General features: G+C 41.9%; 1 protein-coding gene and 1 long non-coding RNA gene across 2 annotated transcripts; one reads left to right on the top strand and one right to left on the bottom strand.

Annotated features, from left to right (window-relative positions):
- Positions 1 to 1,138: 1,138 nt before the first annotated feature.
- Positions 1,139 to 3,209, top strand: LOC136446346 (uncharacterized). Its single transcript, XR_010757563.1, has 2 exons — positions 1,139 to 1,409; positions 1,831 to 3,209. It is a non-coding gene; the product is annotated as an uncharacterized lncRNA (long non-coding RNA).
- An 801-nt stretch (positions 3,210 to 4,010) lies between these two features.
- Positions 4,011 to 13,198, bottom strand: LOC136445740 (acid-sensing ion channel 5-like). Its single transcript, XM_066443875.1, has 12 exons — positions 13,014 to 13,198; positions 11,206 to 11,289; positions 10,211 to 10,299; positions 9,638 to 9,736; positions 8,896 to 9,049; positions 8,533 to 8,631; positions 7,934 to 8,059; positions 6,718 to 6,870; positions 6,059 to 6,260; positions 5,203 to 5,353; positions 4,578 to 4,726; positions 4,011 to 4,216 (listed from the first exon to the last, which is right to left on the bottom strand). The coding sequence occupies exons 2-12, from the start codon at positions 11,275 to 11,277 to the stop codon at positions 4,011 to 4,013; spliced, it is 1,500 nt and encodes a 499-aa protein (XP_066299972.1). The 5' UTR covers positions 11,278 to 11,289; positions 13,014 to 13,198.
- Between the last annotated feature and the right edge of the window lie 8,743 nt (positions 13,199 to 21,941).

Raw genomic sequence — 21,941 nt, 5'->3', positions numbered from 1 at the left:
AGGTTACATCACAGGGATGGTCAACTGCTGATGGGGCAAGAGGACAACTCCAGGGACCGTCCAACATTGGTTTGGTAGGAGCACATGTACAGCGTACTCAAGGACTGTCCACTGTTGCTACGATGGAAGGACAGACCCAGGGTACGGAGGTTCCGACTGTACCAGAGCTGCTCAGAGCTAAACTGATCCAGCCAGGTAAAGATGTGCTGTCCTGTAAGGGAAAGGTGAGTCAAGGTCTTCCTGGAAAGTTCTCAACTTCTAAGACGATTTCATAAGGAACTGTTGAAAAACCATACATACCATTCTGGAAAAAAACTCTCTTCAAAGACAAAGATATAAAGTTTTCTAGGGCAGAAAAGGCTCTTTTGTCAAGAAATATTCCTCTTCCTTAAGATGTATGGCCAGTTTGATACATGGTCTACCCTAAGTAGGAAGAACATTGAACTTAACACTGCTGAATATTGCTTTAGAAACATGAATGTGGTACTGAAAATCATAAAAAGTACACAGTGTGTTATTTTACAAAATCATGACACTACAAAACTGTTTACAGGTACTACAGTAGCTTTACTACAGAATTGTGTCAAGTCAACCATAAAATTTGAAACACCGTGAAAACCTCCTTTCTCTTTGTAACTTGAGTCCCCTTGGTACTAAATAGACTTATTTGTACAAAACTACAAAGGTTTATCTGTGGCGGTATCAGCCTTGTAATCAACTTTTTATACTGTATGCAGAAAGAAGTGACACCATAGTATTATTTTCATACTCTTTCCATGTAGGCTGGGCTGCAGTTTGCTAGCCTGTTGGCAGATGGCGCTGTGATGACGCAGGGTGGCCTGACCTTCTCCACAGTGGCCCAATGGCACCGGGCCATCTGGGGCCACAGGACGGGCCAGAAACGAGCCAATGTGTTCCGACAGGTAAGGACACTGGACTTTAAAACCTATGGATGGACTTGACTTTCCTAATTCTGATTACTGCTTCGTTATACTATAGGTCTATTCCTTAGGCAGAAATTGTTCATAACTTTTGAAATTATTTTTTCCACAACCAACCAACAAATGCTGAAAAAAAACAACCTCCTAGCCAACTCCTCTTGGTGAGCAGAGAAATATGATGTCTATCTTAAAGACATGTTGTTCCTTCAGGTGTGTTACAGAGGAACTCCACTGGCAGAAGTCTCAGCAGTAGTGACACCTGCTGGACAAACCACCTCACCTGTACCAGTACACCTGCAGCACATCCAAGGAACAGGTGTTGCACCTACGGGACAGACTGTTCCACCTGTAACTGCACCTGTACCTGTACAGCTGAACCCCACCCAGGGAACAGGTGTAAAACCTGTCTACCTGCAGTCCACCTCCAGTAGTGCTCCAGAAGATGTTGAGATGATAGAGGAACAACAGGTATTCACACCCTTAATGCAAAATGTCAAACCAAGCCTTCTAGTACTGATTTGCATCTCACCTTCTGTCTTCTGACGATGCTATCATCAGTTTACTCCTTCATTCCCATGCATACTGTCAAAGCACAGTTTCACAACATTACAGCAACATAGTATCTATCCAATAGATTTTATCAATACTAGGTGGGATTTAAAGGTCAGATATCCCCCCTGACACAGCGTTCTTGACACTGCAATGACACATGAACCAGTAAGTATTGCCCTGAGGAGACAGCTAGGTATAAACACCTGTTTGTCAACTTTTTGGTCACCCCCCCTCCCCCACTTGGGGGCCGGTTATAGTGGGGCAGGCAGCTATAGGAACACAATTTAGTCAAGCTAGATGAAACTTTTCTCAGATGAAATCCATTTTCTCTGCACAGGTTTCCCTCCCCTGTTCTGGCAGTGCAAGTCCAGGTAGCCCAGTCCCTCAAGATGCCGCTCAAGACAACAAGGATCTCAAACCTGCCAGTATCCTCCTTATCACAGATGAGGAGTTGTTTGTCTCAAGACTGCTTCTTCCTGAGAAGTTCTGGGAATCCGCTGGGGTAAAGCTGAACCAATTCTTAGAGGCGGCCGTTAGTTTTGAATGAACTTCAAACATGCTGTTAAACTTTAAGTCTAATTCTGTTCTTGCTAACAGTTTTTTAGCTGGTAAGGCCACAACTTGTTTGTTCTTAAATTAGAATCATACATAAAATGATGTTTAAGAGTAAGAACATGAAAAAAATATATAGTGTGTAACGTGGTATACATCTATACAATTTGTTCCAGCTAGTGAATATAGTCCGGTTTAATTAAGTGATTGTTTGTTCTTGGATTTGAATGGAAAATATGGTTGAACTGGAAGACAAAATTTAAAACGAAATCTAGAGTCTGTGACTAAGGTACCTTCAGTTGTATCTTGGTACACACAGTTTCAGTGAGTGAATGTACTAAGCCAGATTCAAGCTTTCCTACCAGCTGCCTGTTTTCATGTTGTCACCTTCAAGGGATGAAAAAAAAATTCTATTTTAAAATTTGTACTTTAAATTGTTCAAGAATCAAGAAAGTAGTAAAGCCCAAGATCACCTCAAGGCTGTATAGAAAGAATAGTCATAGTTCTCCCTTGGGATACCAACTTCAAGACTATATGTTATCTAATGTCATAGATTGGAGAAATTATTTTGAATGTTGCATTTGTTAAAGGTGCTTGTGGAGCAATTGTTAATGATTCTTGAACGGAAGTGTCTCAATTTAAAGTACATGTATCTTCATAAGTCTACTAGAACTTGAAATAAGACAACACCTTCATACAAGACAAGTACATATAGTTTATTTTCTTTGAAATGTGTTTTCATCCAAGGCACACCATGAAAAATAGTTGCACAAAAGTGCAGCTTAAGTCAAAATTATAGTCAAAGTTATTCATTTAGAATGAAGAAGCTTAGACTTAATCATAATGAATTCAATTCACTTAGCATTGTGTAGAATTTATTGCTATAAATACATAAAGATCGATGTTGCTGTTGAATCTTAATGTTTGAATAATAAGTTGAGAATGTTACCTTGTCCTCATAGCATATTTTTAGTTTCGCTTTGTTTCATTTTGTACATCTATGTGCAAATTATGTACTACAGTACTAGTAGATGTAGTCTATATTTCAGTACACATTAATACATGTGGTGGTCAAAAGACTCTTGGATAGATAAGCAACTCAAAGTTTTTTTTCCATTGTAGATACATGTATTGAGTTTTAGATTAAAAGAAGGGGATTGATAATTATGATGCTCTATACATCATATAGTGAGGGAGCCAAGAGGTTTCCTGGCTAGTGGCCACCCCTCTTCGATAATAGAATAGTCCAAACATAGAAGTCAATGCCTTAGTTCAACATGAGCTGTAGACTGAAGCAAATCAGATGTCAATCAAATCAAAAACAGTTAACATTCATATCAAGACTTTTTCAAGTAAGCTGATATGGTTTTTTCTGGTTCATGATACAGTTGCAGGAGAACAGCCCAAATAAGGGATTTTAGATGAACAATATAGATTAGAACAAAGTGTCAATCACTTCAAAAGTAACAAGCAGCAAACTGATTTGGCCACGTTATAAGCATTAGCTACTATGGTGACACTCATAGCTTTTCCCTTGAACGTAATCAGCAATTTGAATTATTCACATAATTTGCAGATGGACCTTGCTTATGCAACATTCAGCTTAATTCCAGGGAACCAAATGGATGCTTTCGAGGGGATCGTGAATCAACGTTGGTGCTGAAACCGCCCAGAAAGAGTATTCATCTTTTTCCAGTGCATTCATTTTTGTGGTAGGAATAACACGTTTTTAGTCAAAAAGTAATAAGAAACTTATGTGTAAGTCTATTCAGTTACTGTACCAGTGAGATGATATTCGATAAGAGACGTCGTAAACAAGTATGGGACTTGTACGTAAAATAAAGGATTTCGCCGTATTGTACAGTAATGAGTACCGATATCCTGCCCTTACTTCGTACATTGCGACACTTAACATGTACACTGTGTGTTTGACATGTACTCTGTGTGTTCACACCGGAGCAACCGCTACTTGTGAATAACAAAGTAATCGGGTGGTTGTTTAATTTTCTTTTCACTCGTGTCCAAGGCTACTGCAGGTTGCACCTGAACAGCCTGAGGGCGCTTCTTCTTGTCCCAAGACTTGGAGAGACGGGCCACTAGGTACTCGGTGAGCTCCACCAGCGTCAGCACGCTGGCTCCGATGAACAGACCCATCATTCCACCCATGTTACCTGTACAAAAAGGTGGTCACATGGTTAAGGTTGTTGAGCTCAGAAGCTAAAGATACAGGGTTCGAATCCCTAGCAGACCCCAACGTTGTGCCCTCGGGAAAAGCACTTAACATCTATTTCCTCACTTAACTCGCAGGTGGAAATGAGTACTTAGTTCCAGCTGGGGACGTCCTTTTGGATGGGACGTTTAGCCGTAGGTCCCGTGTTGGAGGAGGTCCACCCTTCGAGAATGTTTAAGTATCCAACACACTTATCAATAAGAGAAGGTCGAGGGTTTTGAGAGGGTCGGGGGTTCTTCAAATGTCTGGAAATACTTGATTCACTGAAATGCAAATAAGGACACAAACTTGGCGGCACATACTGAACAATGACTCGATAACGCTGTGTACGTTTCGCACAGACATGAATATGTACTTGCATCCCAACTGCCCACCGTCCATCGCTTTCAGCTGTGAAATCTTCATGTAGCTGAAATCCTCGTAATAAACACTCAGCACCACGAAGTTGTCCCTGAAAAATGACACAATGTTACAATTACCGATAAAACTAAATACCTCCAGGACAACTTTATTTGATTTATTCTTTTTTAAAGAATAATCCTCCAAAACCTTTTTTTTTTAAATCTTTTGGACAATAGTTGTTATTTAAGAACGACTGTCCAAGACATTAGGATTGCCAGCTCTTTGTCCATGTTGGAATGTGTGAGTGAGAGAGAGAGCGAGCGAGTGAGTGTGAGAATGAGAGTGAACGAGACAGAATAATTTAGAGAGAGAGTTAGTGAGTGAGTGAGTGAGTGAGTGAGTGAGTGAGTGAGTGAGTGAGTGAGAATAGGTTAATGATGCTACATTACGTGAGATATCCCCTGCTCAGGTTGTATGTGGTGCTGTAGTAGTCCTCGGTGAGCTGGTTGGGCCATGCTGAGTGAGTGAGTGAGTGAGAATGAGTGAGTGAGTGAGTGAGTGAGTAGGTAAACGATGCTACATTACGTGAGATATCCCCTGCTCAGGTTGTATGTAGTGCTGTAGTAGTCCTCGGTGAGCTGGTTGGGCCATGCTGAGAAGGACAGGGAGGGACTGTACTTGACCATGCTGCAGGGAAGCGGGCAGTCACATGTCAGCTTCCCTTCATTCACCTCCGCTGCAAACACAGAGAAATAAAGTTTATTGGGCGTATCCATATGACGCCATCGCCACCATTTGGGGATATCGATGTATGTCAACGGTCATTTGCCTTCCAATGCATCTCAATTGTGTTCAGATATTCAGAGATAGTTCGACCTTCTCCGATAACCACTGACTATTTGGTGCAGAAAGCTCCATAAAAAGAATACCAGAAGAACGCTTAAGAGCTTGCCACTAAAACTCGAACACGCTTTATGAGTTCAAAGCTTCAATCGGTGGAAATGCACAATATGGTGAACGGCATTCACCGTTATGATACCATCTTGTTTGATATAGAAACCGTTTCGATGGGTATGAAAATCAAAACGGTATTGTAAAAAAAGGATTACACCATACATGACAGAGCTAAACATTAGATCCAATACGAAAAGTTAGCACGTCGAAATTTCGACTGACCTACTGCAGTCTTCCTCAAGTGACCAATGACTTCGATCACGTGACCTTGGGCACACTTGGCGTCAGCAATCGGTCATAAATGGCAGGAAGTTTATACCACCCGTCGTTGAGACAAAATTGAAAAACAGCAGTGTTTTACTGGATAGGAATGGCACTACCGCGAAAAGTGGAGAGAAATTCGTAGAATAAAAATTTCACTTCTTTTTATTTGATTGAAAGTTACTGATTTTATCTAAGGTTCTAGACGGTTGTTTTTGTCACTTACCCAATACGTCTTTGACGCAGGTGAAGAGCACGTCTGGATCACAAGGGGGCGCAGAGCCTGGTAGGTAGTACGCCGTGCAGCCACACCGTTCCTCAACATGTTTCCCCCTACACTCCACGTTGCAGCCCGGCAGCGTGTAGGCGTCGAAGTACGTCAGGTTCAGGTCCTGGCATTCCCCCCATGGCGGCACGTGGTTATAGTACTGGGGAGAAAGGCCGAATATCAGAACATAGTTGGTTAACGGTTTAAGTCTTTCCAACACAGTAAAATTCCAGCATTTCGGTGACCCTTCATCTGGGCAGTAATGACTACTTCTACTCCGTACTGCAGCTAGGTGTCGCTGCAGTGTCAACGATGCGGTCCCAAACGTGACTAAGCTTGCCCATCATTGCCCTGATGAAGATCACAGACGGTCATCGGAACGTTGGCTCATGAAAATATGTGATTGTGAATAAAGAACTTTGCTGTTCATAGCTATACCTCTACCACCATAGCCATACCTCTACCACCATAGCATGCAATTACTCTACCCCCATATGATAGCTATACCCCTACCACGGCAATAACCATTTTTCTACCACCCTAGTCGTACCTCTGCCACCCTATCCGTACCTCTATCACCCTAGCCATACCTCTACTACTCTCGCCTAAATCCCCACCTCTGTCCGTTTGACGGAGACGAAGCTATGAACGCCGGGCTTGATGGACAGCCCGTGGGTCTCCACCATCGGCGGTTCGTACTGGTCGTGGATCAGGAACTTCAGCCCGACGTCCGTGTGTCCGCTTGCCGCGATGGTCTCCGTGTAGGAATCCTGCCGCGAGAGAGTCAACGTTAGGCATGACGCCATAGGTCTATGTAACCTAAAATCAAGTCTACATTGGTTTTGCCGGACTTTCTTCTGAGCAGAAAGAGCTCTCTGCCGATGGACACTTAGTAGCAGTTTTACAGCTAATCAACTTCCTACCGCGTAAAACTACTACCAGATGCCAAAGAGTATCCCGGCGTCAGAGAGTCCCCTCTATCCCGAAAAGAGCCCGTCAAACCACGATAGACTGCCATGGATGCCAGGTTAACATCTGTATTGTAGTGTTTAGTTAATCGGTATAGATTAAAAACCATATTCTCTCCAAGATGCAAAGTTTTCAGAGGCGGACAATGTCTGGAAACCTATCTTTGACCTACTTTATTAGAGAGAAAAGGACAACGTAACGTGACACTGCACTCAAATTTACAGCTTATCTTAACAGTACCACATACAAACACTTATAAACTTAAAAAAACAGTAATGAAAACAATGATATTATGGAACAATGACATCCCACCCCCCACTCCCACACCCTAAGCCATGAAGTGATGTGATTGTCTGCTTGACGGACGTGTGTTTCAGCTAATCAGAGCTAGAAGCACTCTGCGTCTTCAATGTATATGAGACCAGAAGACCTTGTGCTCGCAATCAACTCCCTGAGATCATATGTGCTGTGAGCTATAGGACCTTCGTGGAGCTTTGGAGCATCGGAAGGCTCAAGAACATCCTAAGGTATTTTGAAATATAGACTAGAAATATTTTACATGTATACAGCTGACGGCAAATCGTCTAAAGGCGAACGATACGTCTTGGCGGTGAAATGCCATGAACGCCCAAAAGATGATGATGATGATGATGACAGTTTCAAGTTCCCTTCCCTGCCCCCTGTTCCATCTAGACCTTATGCAGACTTTATGGTAAGAAATGCCCAAGAAAAGTGTGACCTTAGCTTTGTATGTTTGTTTGTTTCTTACCGCGCGCGCCATGACATTGACTACGACCGGGAAGCCTATGGTGTAACCAGGATCATAAACCATTGTGACCTTAGCTATGTTTGTTTGTCTCTTACCGCCATGACGTTGATGACGACCTGGAAACCCATGGTGGCGCCCGGAATGGTCTGGTTCAGCGGGTTGGCGGCGTCTGCGTTAAAGGTGTAACAGTTCCCGTACGCACTGAAGGTGTGGGTGTAATTCTGTAGGGGTACAACCAACATCGTCTTAGCGTAAATGCTCATAATGTAGTAAGCCTTAAAAAAAGCGCAAATATGATAACAATTACTGATGACTGACATTATTCAAATAGTCGAATCACGTGCACAATACGAGAATATGCATTCTTATTGCATAGCTTACGCTGTCGAAAGTAAATGAAATTAACTATAGAGTCATATCTCCCAATAATATTAAACGGCATTCAAAAAGAAAAGGTCAACTTCTAGTCTTTAGAGGTCAATGCTGTATTACTAGGCCGGCCCAAATGATGCTAATCTGCTGACTTGAAGACTCTTTTGATTAAGATATTCAGACCTTCCTAATCTAAATAAACCTTCTTAATCTAATCTTCATAAAGCCCCTGTCACGCATAGCCGACCATAGCCTCCCGATTTCTCGTAGCGTTCCTCAGACCACAGTTGCGAAACAAAAGCCAAGAATAGTGGAAACTCACCAGTTCAGTGCAGGAACCGCCTCCAAACTCGCAGAGGTACATCCGGGTGGGCGAGATGTCGAAGCCTTTCATACGGACGGCCGCCGCCATGTCCATGGTCTATCAATTTAAAAAGGAAATTAACATTAACAGTCATCCTCAACTGAGGTGAAGCATGATGTTCTTGATAGCTAGTAATGTAATGTGGCTTCGCTACGGCTCGCGTTTTAGCCAATCACACCGGGTCACCCCTATTGTCCCATATGTGTGCTGGGTTCTGTTGTGTGCAAATGTTTGATACTTTAGGCTAATGCTTGCAGGCTACGTAATAAGTTCTAGATGCTGTGTATGGTTCTAGAGGGATACTGTTGTCGTGAGACGTACCGTAGCGTTCGTGACGGTGCCGTTGGTTGTCCTGTTGACGCCGCTGAAGGTGGGTCCCAGGAAGGCCTGCAGGGTGGGCACGTCCATGGCGCTACCGTACAGGAGGGTGGACAGGATGGACCACTCCGCCCACGTCAGTTTGTGCGAATCAATCCTGCAGTGGTTAATCGAAAAGTGTCACTACAAATGTATAATTCCTGTCCAACAAACAGCCATTTATTACTCTACAATCAGTTGTGTCTGGTATCAGATACTACGCATGATGGATTCTAGATGCTCTATGTGTATGTACGTAGTTCTAGGATGGACAACTTCCACTGACTCCCATCTGAGCTTGTGTTAGTCAATCCTGAACGATTTTAATGACAGATTTTAGTCTGAAACTGTTCCTACAAATGTTTTCCAACAGAATGATTTTGACCTATGCGTTCTCTGGTCTTCTTCATTTTAACTATGTACCCGATTGCTCGGTACATTGTCCGCAAGTATGACGTAAGCGGCAGGTCAAAGGCGGTTGATAGTCTGTACCGTCTCCCGTCCTGATTCAGTGAAGGTCGATTTTCTACCAAAACAGACGATTTTCAGGCTTAAAGCTAAGTCAAAAAGCTATCTACATACACGATGAACATAATGTAGTCTGCATCTTTGTCTTTTACCTCTTCCCCCATGACCTCAATAAAAAGTGGCCAGCAGGCCTATCGGAGTGCTTCACGAATAAACAAATGTAAAAAAAAAGACTTACCTGTTGTAGTTACAGATGGTGACAGCCGGAAACGTCATCTTGTCTTCAAATGACAGTTTCACGTCACAGACAGTGTCATAACTGAAATACGTCCGGGCCCTACCATTGGAGAAGGGAGGGTACAGGTTAGCAACGGTTGTCATGACTTGCACGTGACGTCATAACCACCATGATGGCTGGTGCAACTTGAAGATCAGATCTGATATGGATGTGTATGATGTCATAATGGAGTGATGTAGTTACATGTGCACATTCAAATCCACCTGGCCATTTCCATGTTTAACCACTCAACATGGCGGACAATACGTTATCATAAGTCACGTTAGCGCAAAAACCGTATATGTACTGCTTTACAAAGGTAAGGAACACAAGAATGATACAGACAACATAGAACTTAAATTAGAATATCTAGGTGGGTGTTCCGTGTTCCGAATTACTTGACATGTATATACGCGTTCATTTTATTTGAACTGATGAAGAATATCAGATGGAATTTGAAACGTCTGTATTTCTCAAAAATTTGTCCAGTGGTTTGGATCTAATAAAGATATTATAGCATATAAGGTACCGTACATCTCAACGGCCATGTAGATGAAGCCCGCGTAGGCGCCCACCATCGCCACGATCCAGACTGCCCGGATAGCACGGTTCGGGTGGTGGATCTAAGCGGAGAGAAAAGAGTGAAACGGTTATAAGCGAAACGACTCTTGCAATGTAGTGAAACGACTTATGACATGTAGCAAAACGACTTCTGTGGGTCTTGGTTGGACCTATATACTATATATAATCAGGCACGTACTTGGTACCATTGCAACAGATTACCATACTCTTGGATGAAATAGAAACAAGTAATGGGCATGTTGTAGAAGATTGTATTCGTCTCTTCGGATGGTGACGTAACGCCATTGGCCTCGTGTATAGGCGACCATAGGGAGTAAAACCTCTGCATGTAAAAGAACTCAACACACTTAACGAAATGAGTTGGGTTCGCGCTTAAGCCTCTTGCTAGCATGCTGCGAAGAGAAAGTCGGTCCACGAAATTACAGATGCAAAATATAACATAGCATCAGCTTCGTTCACGCAGAGTTTAAACTTTGTTCAAACACAATATGTTTCTGCATCGACTTGTAGCATACGATTGCTCGAAGTGTCAGGAGGTATCTGATATGGCACTTAAGACCAGTGGCTGACGTCACTTGTTTCCTACAAACCTGAGTGATTGGTCACTGGAATTTCTGAAATAGGACAGTCTGCCGTAGGGCAGTCACGAATTAGATGCTTCAAATTTGTGTTGAGACACAGTTTTGACTCTGCACTAGTCACCGACACCGATGAACTTTCGTGATAATAGACGTATCCCGTTGAAGCATACAAATTGTCAAAGTACCCGGAGTTTCCATCACGTAATTTAACTAACCTCTGTTATTCGTTTAATCCGTTTGGTTCTGCGAAATACTGTCGACAATTCAATGCGCTTACATTTTGTGTTCCAAGTTCCAACCAAATTTTGTAAACTTTGTACTACGTTAACTACCCACACTGATTAACTTTCGTGCTAACAAACTTACCCTGTTGAAGCCATGTAGACTTGTGTTATCAATAAACTCCCGTTCCGGAGACTTCTCGTCAGACGTCAGCATCGTGAAAAATACCTATAAGAGTGGACATATAGGCATATATTTATTCTTTATGGGGTGGCTCCGTTTGGGGTCGTGTGTACTCTCTGTACGCAACCAAGTGTTTTATTCAATCGACATTTCGGTGATCATTTGTCACCTTCTTCAGGCTAATTCTGAGTGGTTCACTTTGTATTGCAGCTATAGATGTCGCTTCTTATAGATACGATACCAAAAGCCTGTATTTGTAGTGCAAAGAGAACCAGTCAAAATTGCCCTGAGGAAGGCGACAGACGTTCTCCGAAACGTCGGTTGCATGAATCACTTGATTCTTCTTTTCATTCAGTGACTTACCGATCTTATGAAATGTGCATGGATGTGCACAGTTTACTATCAACACTTTTAAAACTCGCTCCCTTAAGAAAGACTGCATTTTCAAAGTTAGAGAAAAGATAGACACCTCAGTAATATGAGACGTTCCAGTTCGTCGCCAAGGCAACGTCACATGACGTCACGTCCGGTGACAGTTCTGGGACAACGTTACAATGTGCGCTGAAAGCCAACACGGGTGACGTCTCACACAAAGGGTGTCGATGACAGGCTAGCCTTCTTAAGTGTGGCGTGACGGGGTCTAGTGAGTTGCAATGTCGCCTTCGTAGCAGACTCTACGAGTAGGGCATTTTCAGTTAGCTTATGATGTGTGTGTATTTTGTTGTTCTTCAGTTGTAATCGTTAGAGAAACCTAGTTCAATTAGAACTTATATGCCATCAGAAAAGATACATTATAAGCACCAACTTGAAAGCCAAAAGGTTAAACTACTGCCCTAAATATCGTTGTTTTGAAACCATGCAGAAAGGCTAGCCTCGTTTAGATTTCTCTGCATGCAAAATGACAGAAAGTTGCCAAATAGGGTAAAAAGAGTGCGCCAGAGAAATTAGTATACCCGGCCATAGAATTATACAGTCGCACTGAGCTTTAGATTCCAACGACTTTGTACATCGTCCTTCTTTGCAGATGTACTATCCTCGAGGTATGCAAACTTCAGATATACAGACATTCTTGAGAAGGCCTCGATATCATGGTTCGAAGTTTTTGTTTGATTTTGTTGTTTAGCGGTCTTATATACGGTACGTGAAGAAATCATGAGAGTTGACGTCTCACCATGTGATAGCGTATCGGCCTTGCGATACAGACACCGATACAGTCGTGCTACATGTACGCCTTGCTGCTGTTTACCGATCAAGCGATATAAGAACAGACACGCCGATTTCATGAACGGCTACTTGCATTGTAATTGTTCATCGAAACAGGGAGAGGATACGTTTGGTCATTATAAAGACCCCAAGCAATGGAAAGACCAGATTGTGAAAGACACAGGACTAAGCTTAAAAGCAGCACAGTCCTGGACGGTGCAACATGGAGTAACCTACAAATGGGAGCTAGGGGCCAGTCGATGGCTCTATCATAGAGGCATGTCTGGTTCTCCTTTTAACCCGTGATTTTACTATAGCGCACATCAAGTCACAAGCAAAAAGTGTTATGCAAACCTTTTCTAGCTTTGCCTTAAATCTTTCTGTCAACGAGACATCGGTCACTGAATAATTTGAAAATTAGTAACAGGTCAACGCTAGAAAGGCTGGTTATGATTTGTGCTACTCCGCAGATGAGTGAGGATTGCAAAAATAGCTGCTTTTCTTCTAGCGCACAACAATTTGTGTAGATGATAAATCTAGCTCAAACAATGGGAGCTCTGACATACCTTTTTTGCTGCTTTTTGGTGACAGATCAGACCTCGGTCATTTCTTCCCACCCAAGCACACAAGGTGTCGCACCACAACGTCTTCTCCCCACCTTCAAGACACCTTGGCGTTCCTTTAAGGAGCTTGGACAACCGCTGAGAAAAGCTTCAGACCGTGACTGTAACACAGACGCACGAGCGATCATATTTTCGAAGCGTTTTGTGTGGCTGGACGGAGGATTGAAAGGTCTTAAAAAGGACATCATAAGATACATGTAAGAGATAGCTGCGGAACAGAAGTGCCGTTATAGTAACAGCGAACATAAGACAGCAGAGATGTTACAACAGATACGGATGATTGTTTGTTAACGATCCAGCATTGTTCTTGGGCTTATCGTGTAACCTCCAGATGTATACAAATACCGCAAAGACCAACAAACACACAACAAAACATTTACACAATGAATTCATATATCTGCAATTTGCAAGCTCATGCCCGATGATTAATTGCGACGGAACACACGTGCACTAGCATACAATAACTTAAAATTTGAAAAAAAAGGATAATGTTTGTTCTATAGAGCTACTTGATGTTTCTACGCACATTACCGGGTTTGATTTATTATGATGATAAGTGGGCAATTTCTAAATTAGTAGAAACATAGTTTTTAAGGCTTCCAAGTTGGTAAAATATTGGGGGAGGGGGGGGGGGTGGTAACTGTTTTGTGCAAGCCTATTTTTGTCAGGTTCACAATAAAGAGGGTATTTACCGATGACATTGGGCAATGGAACGTTTACAAACAGCGTGCATTCTGCGAGAGCAAATTCTACCGTATCAGTCGAGGCTAAATAAAGGCATGAAGAGACAAAAAGCTATGGTTCGGGATTTTGAAATTCAATCCAGTTGCCCGGATTATTCAACGAGGCGTAACACAAATAACACTTGATACATCTTCATATAGAAGTCAACAGTCCAAGCAGATGTGGTGCGGCTTGTTTAGCATGCACCAAAAGAGGTACATTTGTACATGTAGGTCATTATCTCACCCTATATAAACCCGAAAGAGATACGTGTAAGTCATTATCTCACCCTATATAAACCAAAAAGAGATACATGTAGGTCATTATCTCACCCTATATAAACCCGAAAGAGATACATGTAGGTCATTATCTAAACCTATATAAACCCGAAAGAGATACGTGTAAGTCATTATCTCACTCTATATAAACCCGAAAGAGATAACATGTAGGTCATTATCTCAACCTATATAAACCCGAAAGAGATACATGTAGGTCATTATCTCACCCTATATAAACCCGAAAGAGATACATGTAGGTCATTATCTCACCCTATATAAACCCGAAAGAGATACATGTAGGTCATTATCTCAGCCTATATAAACCCGAAAGAGATACATGTAGGTCATTATCTCAACCTATATAAACCCGAAAGAGATACGTGTAAATCATTATCTCACTCTATATAAACCCGAAAGAGATAACATGTAGGTCATTATCTCACCCTATATAAACCAAAAAGAGATACATGACATGTAGGTCATTATCTCACCCTACATAAACCCGAAAGAGATACATGTAGGTCATTATCTCAACCTATATAAACCCGAAAGAGATACATGTAGGTAATTATCTCAGCCTATATAAACCCGAAAGAGATACATGTAGGTCATTATCTCAGCCTATATAAACCCAAAAGAGATATATGTGGGTCATAATCTCACCCTATATAAGCCCAAAATCATAAGGACCACCCGGCCATTGATGTACAAGCTATGTGGACAGGTGGTCTACACTGCACATGTAGACAGGATTGTATATACTCAGCAACTTAGGCTGTGGAATAGATCTATAATAGAATGGCCTTTATGACAATGACACATGCAACCTTATGGCAACCTTCGCAAGATATTACCTGGATTAAAAGGCAAACAAACCTAACACTTAAAGGACACGGCAATCCACTCATCCTTTATACTATGTTTGTTTGTAAACCGGCTAGAATGCTTCTTTTACGGATCATATTGCCTTTAATCGATACAAAAAACGTTCAACAACAAACAGCTTTATAGATACGATACGTTACGTTACGCGGACAAACAAACACCAAACAAAAACTTCACAAGCGGGCGAGATGGTTGACGCGACTCCGATGACACGTTTAAGTGCATCTTTAACTCAAATGTCGCCAACTTAAAGCTTCTAATGTGAGTGGCTAACTTAGATAAGACACAACGTACCTATAGTCTCAATCTTTAAGACGTGAGTCGGCCTGATAAGACGGAGGATCATGTTTCTTGATGACCTTGAGGACCTGCATGCACTCCGCAGCAGACACCACCACTCTTACTGTGGTTGCGAGCAGGTCTAGCCTCCATAGCAGGCTTGCCGGTGGCGTTTTGATCTTTCAATTTTTGATCTTTTTTTGTATCTAAATATTACGTACAGAATGTTTCCGAGTACTTTTGCACTTCATCTCAATTTGATACTACCATTGTAATCGTCACTGTGTATATTAAGTAATCATGTTCCTTTTATGTGGCGTTGTTGAAATAAGTTATTTATAATTAGTAGAGTGCAGCGCCACTTCGGCCAAAATGAAGAAAAGAATATTGATTTGCTGGCATGTGATTTCAGCTATAAGTTCGACACTTGCCAGTCTTCTGAGGCCTTAAAAGTTGCAATCAAAACTTGAACAGGATATAACTTGCAAAAATCGACGTCATGAGAGACTTCCTAAGAAGCCTCAGGCTGGTTTGGAGGCTAGCTTGTGTTTGTGTGTTGGTGATGTTGTCCTACGGCTAACAGTGACTAACGGTTACTGTAAACATGTCAGAGGTTACCAAGTAGCAGTTTGAGCTGAGGCCACGATAAATCATTCCCTATGTTCTCGGACATTTCAAGGGGACTGGATGAAAATTTAAGGCTGGGGGGGGGGGGGTCTTAAATATGTTCAATACCTGAAACTGTGTGTAAGAAGCTACAGACCTCCCCCTTAGACTCTAAAAGAATGTTGATTTTCTAACTAAGCCGTTTTTAACATAAGCTTTATTGACGCAACAAAAAGTCCAGCGACTTTCGTATGGTCAAAAAAACAAAGCACAAAATAGACATACAAAATAAATCATAAATTATGCTTCTGTTACAAAATCAAGTGGGCTTTATCGTGGGTTTCAACAAGTTATCATTTATGCATTTCCCTGTGTTTGCATTGTAAGAGGGTTGATATCTTTAGATATGTTTAAATCTGCTTTTACTTTGTGGCATCGGGTCTATTGAAGTCTGTTGAACAATTGTACTTATATTTGATAAACAGAAATATGTAAGAAAAAAATGGGCAATATCTATAATATAAACGACGAACCAGTTAATTTATTTGGAGTGGCCCTAGGCGCGTTCCGCTACAACCGGTCGGTCGAATCTGGTAGATATTTACACACCAAACTAATTATAACAAAGGAAGCGTAATGAATATCGACAGGGTCGGGTAGAGAACACGGGTGCACGGCGTATCGTATGTCTCGTTACGTCATCAAGGTGTGCAGTTCGACAGGTGGGGAGTTGTTCTTTAGGGAGTCCTTTCGAAGACGCAGGGACGGCAAATTTACTCTCGCCGAGACTGAAGCGATTTGGTCAACAGGGAAAAGTGGGCAGTTGCCTTACAAGGTCGCTTAACCGTAAGTCTTTTCTTTATCCTTGTTTGTTTTATTCAGATCTCCATTAGTGTTACATAGAGAAACAGTCTTTAACCTGAAGTCCACACTTAGATATAAAGGCTAGTGTATGAAAGAATTCCAGACAAAATATCCTTTGCATGAAGAAGGAATTATAAAATTTCACAAAAACTCGTATAATCTTAGTAAGCGCCAGCAAGTATATTCTGTAGATTATACCCTCTGCAGACTCCAAACTTAAGCGAGAGGGAGAAAAAAGACGGATGAAATATGCCTAATTTTTCAAAATAGACACAATAAACGTTGTAACAAGAATTGAGGCGACAAAACATGGAGTCACAGCAAGCAAGTCTTGCATCGCTACAAACCGAACATGGCAAGTATATCGTATTACAGAAAAGTATATTCCATAGTGCGCCATGGCATGATTAGAAATCAGGGTCTGCCCGGGCAGGGGGGGTCCTGAAAACAATTCAGGGAGGCCGGCAACGCTTAACGATAAATTTACTCTACCTTATGAAAGGTTTGGGGAACGAACTTTCTGGATTATTTCTTTGTATTAATGCGAAAAGTTGTCTGGCAAAACTAGTGAATAACGACTCAACCGGACACTTCATTGTGATATTGGGCAATCTGGCGTTCGATCAACATCACGATAAGAATAATTTGTCAATGATGTTAACGATGTATTCAGGATAACAAATAATGTGCTACATACAATTAAAGTGACAAATCACACTTCTCTAATAATTTACCGACAACACTAACGTTGAATAAAAGCAGACCGACTACGATTAACGGTGAATAATAGTTTGCTACGCTTAACAGAAAAATGCATGCAGTGCCTTTAGAATCAGACACATGTCATAATGGAACAAGTTGCAACAATGTGGCAACGATGCAACAAGTGGCAACGATGTAACAAGTGGCTTTACAGCTGATCTATATTAAACGAGACAACAGGAAGGTTGTAGTAGCTTTCACACGCCTGCGCAAAGCATGACGGGAACGCACTTAACATGAAAGGGTCCCGGACAGACAGGTAAGACGTCCTTAAGTGCATGGCGTCACTTGCAGTCGTGGGGTGAGACGGAGTGTTGTGGTCCTTAACGACTGAAGGAACCGAATTCACCTCTATGTGGTCTGCAGAAGTAGCAGATTAACGTTTCTCTTTCAGGTGAGTCCTAAAGCGTTTCCCTTTTTGGTAGGCGAGAAAGAACATTACGAAGTCTTTTATCTAAGACAGAAGGTATCTAAGTAACTCGTAATTAGCAGCCGTTTGTGTGTGTGTGCGGGGGGGGGGGGTAGGCACTGTTGCTCTTTTTCATTGGATATATTTAAACAACACGTCGAGTTGGTTATTATTGTTCTTTTTCAGTGAATAGCTTTATACAACGTCCGTAACTAGATGTACGTGGTTTAGGCGTGTGATGTTGTTTCACCTGTCACTGCTGTATGCCTGTAGACCTGGAATATTGTACCCCAAACTGGATATTCCGGTTGAGCGATAAAAACACAGAAATATTGTGCGAACACGTGTGTAACGCTATTACCAGGGTCGGTGGTCTGATACAAAAGAAATTGGTAAACCCAGCAAAATTAAATTATGCCTTCCTCTTTCGCATCGATGACAAAAAAAGCTTTCGATTTACTACTTGAAGTTTGTTTCAGTTTTTTGCCCGAAGGCTAAATACAAGTGATAGTAAACTCCATTGAAGAACACCATAATATGTTACCAATCTAATAGACGTTAATAATCGGAATGCTTACTCTAAATCCTGTGGAAAGCGTAACTAGGAAAAACATAATTATTTATAGATGTATGAGATCCACTGTTACTCATAAAGCTCGACTCCCACAAAAGGGCACGGTGTCTTTTGTATTGATGTAACCTGTACGGAATGTTCTGATTACATCTTAATTGCTTCCTTTGTTGGAAAAATCTTTTCCGATTCTCTCAACAAAAGGGGGGTTTTACTTGTTTGTTAGTCTTTTAGTACGTTCGGACTTTTTATAAGACCTTGAATTGATGTGGCTTTAATACGAAAAGACTGGAGCTCCATCTCGGGTCAAACCTTACAGCCCCGCCTTAGGCAGCTTGTACAAAGCTGGTTTTGCTACGCCTAAAAGCGACTTATCAGTTATGCTGAACAAACAAAACAGATCCAAACGAACAACAAAGCGTATTGAGTATACGAATACAGCTCACCTGTTTGTGGATTAGCCTGTCCTTTATGTGGGGTACAATCGGAGATATTTTGGGTCGGTACTGGTAACGGGTCTTTCAGACTGCTGCCTCAAGAAGGGAGGCGTCCATTTGGTAGGTGTTTTGCTGACAGAATTTTCTCCTTTTAATCATTCTTTCTTTTCACGATCCCTTTAGAATCTAGTTTTTGGTAGATTGTAAACCTAACTCTCAGGAAATGGCCTCCATTCATATTTGAAAAAATACAGGAACTCCCAGGCCCTATAAAGAGGTTGGGTGCCCCCCCCCCAAAGATCCCTACAATTTCATGCTCACCTTTGTCTATCTCTCGCGGTCAATTTTTTTATGAAAACATTTCTTGCCTTATAAGACAGAGAAGTATATAAGCACTGTGCCAGCCATTCGTTGCACGTAAGAGACGTAAATAAGTTACGAAAACAGCCCCTCTGTTTGCAGATTATGGTTTCCCTTTATGTTCCATATAATGGGAGATACTAGGTGGGGCTGGAAACGGGGTCATTCGCTGATCGGTATTGTGCCGGACAGGTAGGGAATAAAGGACTCCAATTTACACAAACACAGCTACAACATTCTTCACTTATCACCTGTGGTGACTTTACGCTTAAAAAAAATAACGGTAAAGCAGTCAACCTCAGACTGAGGACGAATCATAACGCTTCTTTCGATAGCTAGTAGAGTAATGTTATTAGTGGAAAAAACTTTCTGCCCTATGCACCACTAGGTACGAGAGGATCTAGAAGTCTACTTCTAGGTAAGTCTTATGGAGCTCTCGTGTTTTCATCCAAGCACACCGGGTCACCCTAACTCTTCTCGATAAGTGTGCTGGGTTATTTACGCTGACAATGAGCTATTTATGTTAGCAACCAGACTCCATATTGTTATGGTACTGATCTTTGCCATTCAGTTTCCACAGACACGGACGTATAGGACGTACATTGCTTGCTTGAATAAGGAGAAACACATAAGACTAAAGCATGTTGACAATCGAACTCTTTAAATCACGGCATGTAATGTGTTATGAGAAAAGCTGTATTTGACTAAAGGTGAACGAAGACAACATGGCTACACTGTATTGTTGTAGAGTTTCAGTTGGTTCGCAACTGCAAACTGAAAAGAAGCTATAATTTCGAAGAAAACCGGGGGCTGCGGTTGGCTATGTGTTACAGGGCCTCTAGGTATAAATCCTTCAGATCATCATTTTTCGATCATTTGATAAGCCCCAAAACAGAACAATGATTCAAGGGATTGTATAATTTATATTCCTCCACCGACGAAATGTTATTTGATTGATGAATTGAGAGATTGATTGATTGGTTGGTTAATTGGGTAATTATGCACCACGCTTAACATGCGCCATTGACAAGTATCGTTGTAAACTTACGATTTCATCCGTTATAGTCTAGTCTCGTTTGTAACACACACTTCTGTCTTATATTTCAAACACTAGCGTGGTTTGCGCACACGGAAATATGTATGTTTGCTCAATACTTACCGCTACTGGATGCAGAAAGGTGAAGAACTTGAAGCCGTGAAATATCGCTCAGACAGAACAACAGTTTTTTTAAAGCCAACGTTAATTCGTCATGAGGACATTTTGTAAAACTTATATTTCCGTCTGGTTAGAAAAAATCTGTTTTCTTGTTACTTGCCTGTGTTGGATGCGGAAAGGTGCAGCAATTAGGGAGTTGCCCTCAAAGAGAGACGGACGGTGAGAGGTGCCTCCGAAAACGGTAGATTGCGATTTGTAGTCTACCAGAACAGCATGCTTGGAAAGCAGCATGTCGGTTACCGTGTGTCCCTTTTCCAATACGCGAACCGATTACTTATTTCTAAGGGCAGAGGAATTTTCCCGGTGGGTTGAACTTGTATAAACTGTGTTGAACCGTTTTCATTCTCGTCGCAAATTGTTTTCTTCGAGGACGAGGATATGGTTGCATGTATTTTCATTTTGCTCGATCGGGAAGCGCCGTGTCGGTTGGTGTAAGCGGCGGGCTTTGGTCGGTAAGCGAACCGTGGCCCACCGACAGCGCGCCGCGTAACTTTGTACCACGTCCCGTGACTGGACCTTGGGGTTTCGGTATGCCAATCTGGGCGTATTGAGGACCTTAAAGCTTCAGTTGCGAATACAATAACCGAAGGTTTTTTTTATGTTACCAGGTTACCAGACACCTACGTCTATGACGATTAGACATACATGTAGAACATGTCATGCAAAGAAGACCCAAGGAACTAGATACATTCTCAGACGTTTCAGATTGTATCCACTTTCTACCATCGGTGACTGAGAAAGATAATGTCTGATGAAAAACATCAGAAACGCCTGTCATAATGTTGAAAACTTTCAAGTTTTGTATTATTTAAGGCCGGATTTATTTTGTGATATTTAAGACCTCTATTGCATTTGTGTCATTCCGTCACTTGGCATGTCAAAAGCCCTTGTTGGAAAGAAATCGCTAGACACTTCGTGTGACCTCAGGTACCTATAGTAAGAAAATAAACAAAACAATGGATAGAAAGAAAGTTTGTAACAAACTAAGAAGCTCGGAATTCAGTCGCATCCTGGGGCCGTGACCTAACACTCTATCTTACGTTTGTACGTCATCGTGCTGACAAGCACACAAACGCCAGGGACAACAGGACCTTCTGCGTCAATGTAACGTAATCTACAAGCAGATCGATGAATCGATCTAGCTTAATTTGTTGGTCTTTTTCGGCCTTATTTTGCTTTTCTACGTCTGTTTTTTGTGATACGGGATTTCCTAGGGCGGTCTTTCGCAAGAAACGCAGAAAAGGCCACCAAAGGCCAACAAAATAACTCCGACCGATTTCTCTGCTTGAAGAGTCCATGTAACGAAGTGCGACCTTATCCTGTAGCAATTACAGCCCCGAGCGATCTGATCCCACGGCCCAGTGATCGCCTTTGTCCACCATGTTTGCACTACCGCACCTCCCGTGACCGGTGGCTAGAAACGATTTGCCGGTCTCTTGACTTCCAAGTAAGATGCTCTCTCTTTGGCTGAGCTCGAAGCG

This window comes from Branchiostoma lanceolatum, chromosome 12, assembly GCF_035083965.1.
Source record: "Branchiostoma lanceolatum isolate klBraLanc5 chromosome 12, klBraLanc5.hap2, whole genome shotgun sequence".
In the NCBI taxonomy this organism is placed as follows: domain Eukaryota; kingdom Metazoa; phylum Chordata; class Leptocardii; order Amphioxiformes; family Branchiostomatidae; genus Branchiostoma; species Branchiostoma lanceolatum.
This window is presented reverse-complemented; position numbering and strand designations above follow the sequence as displayed.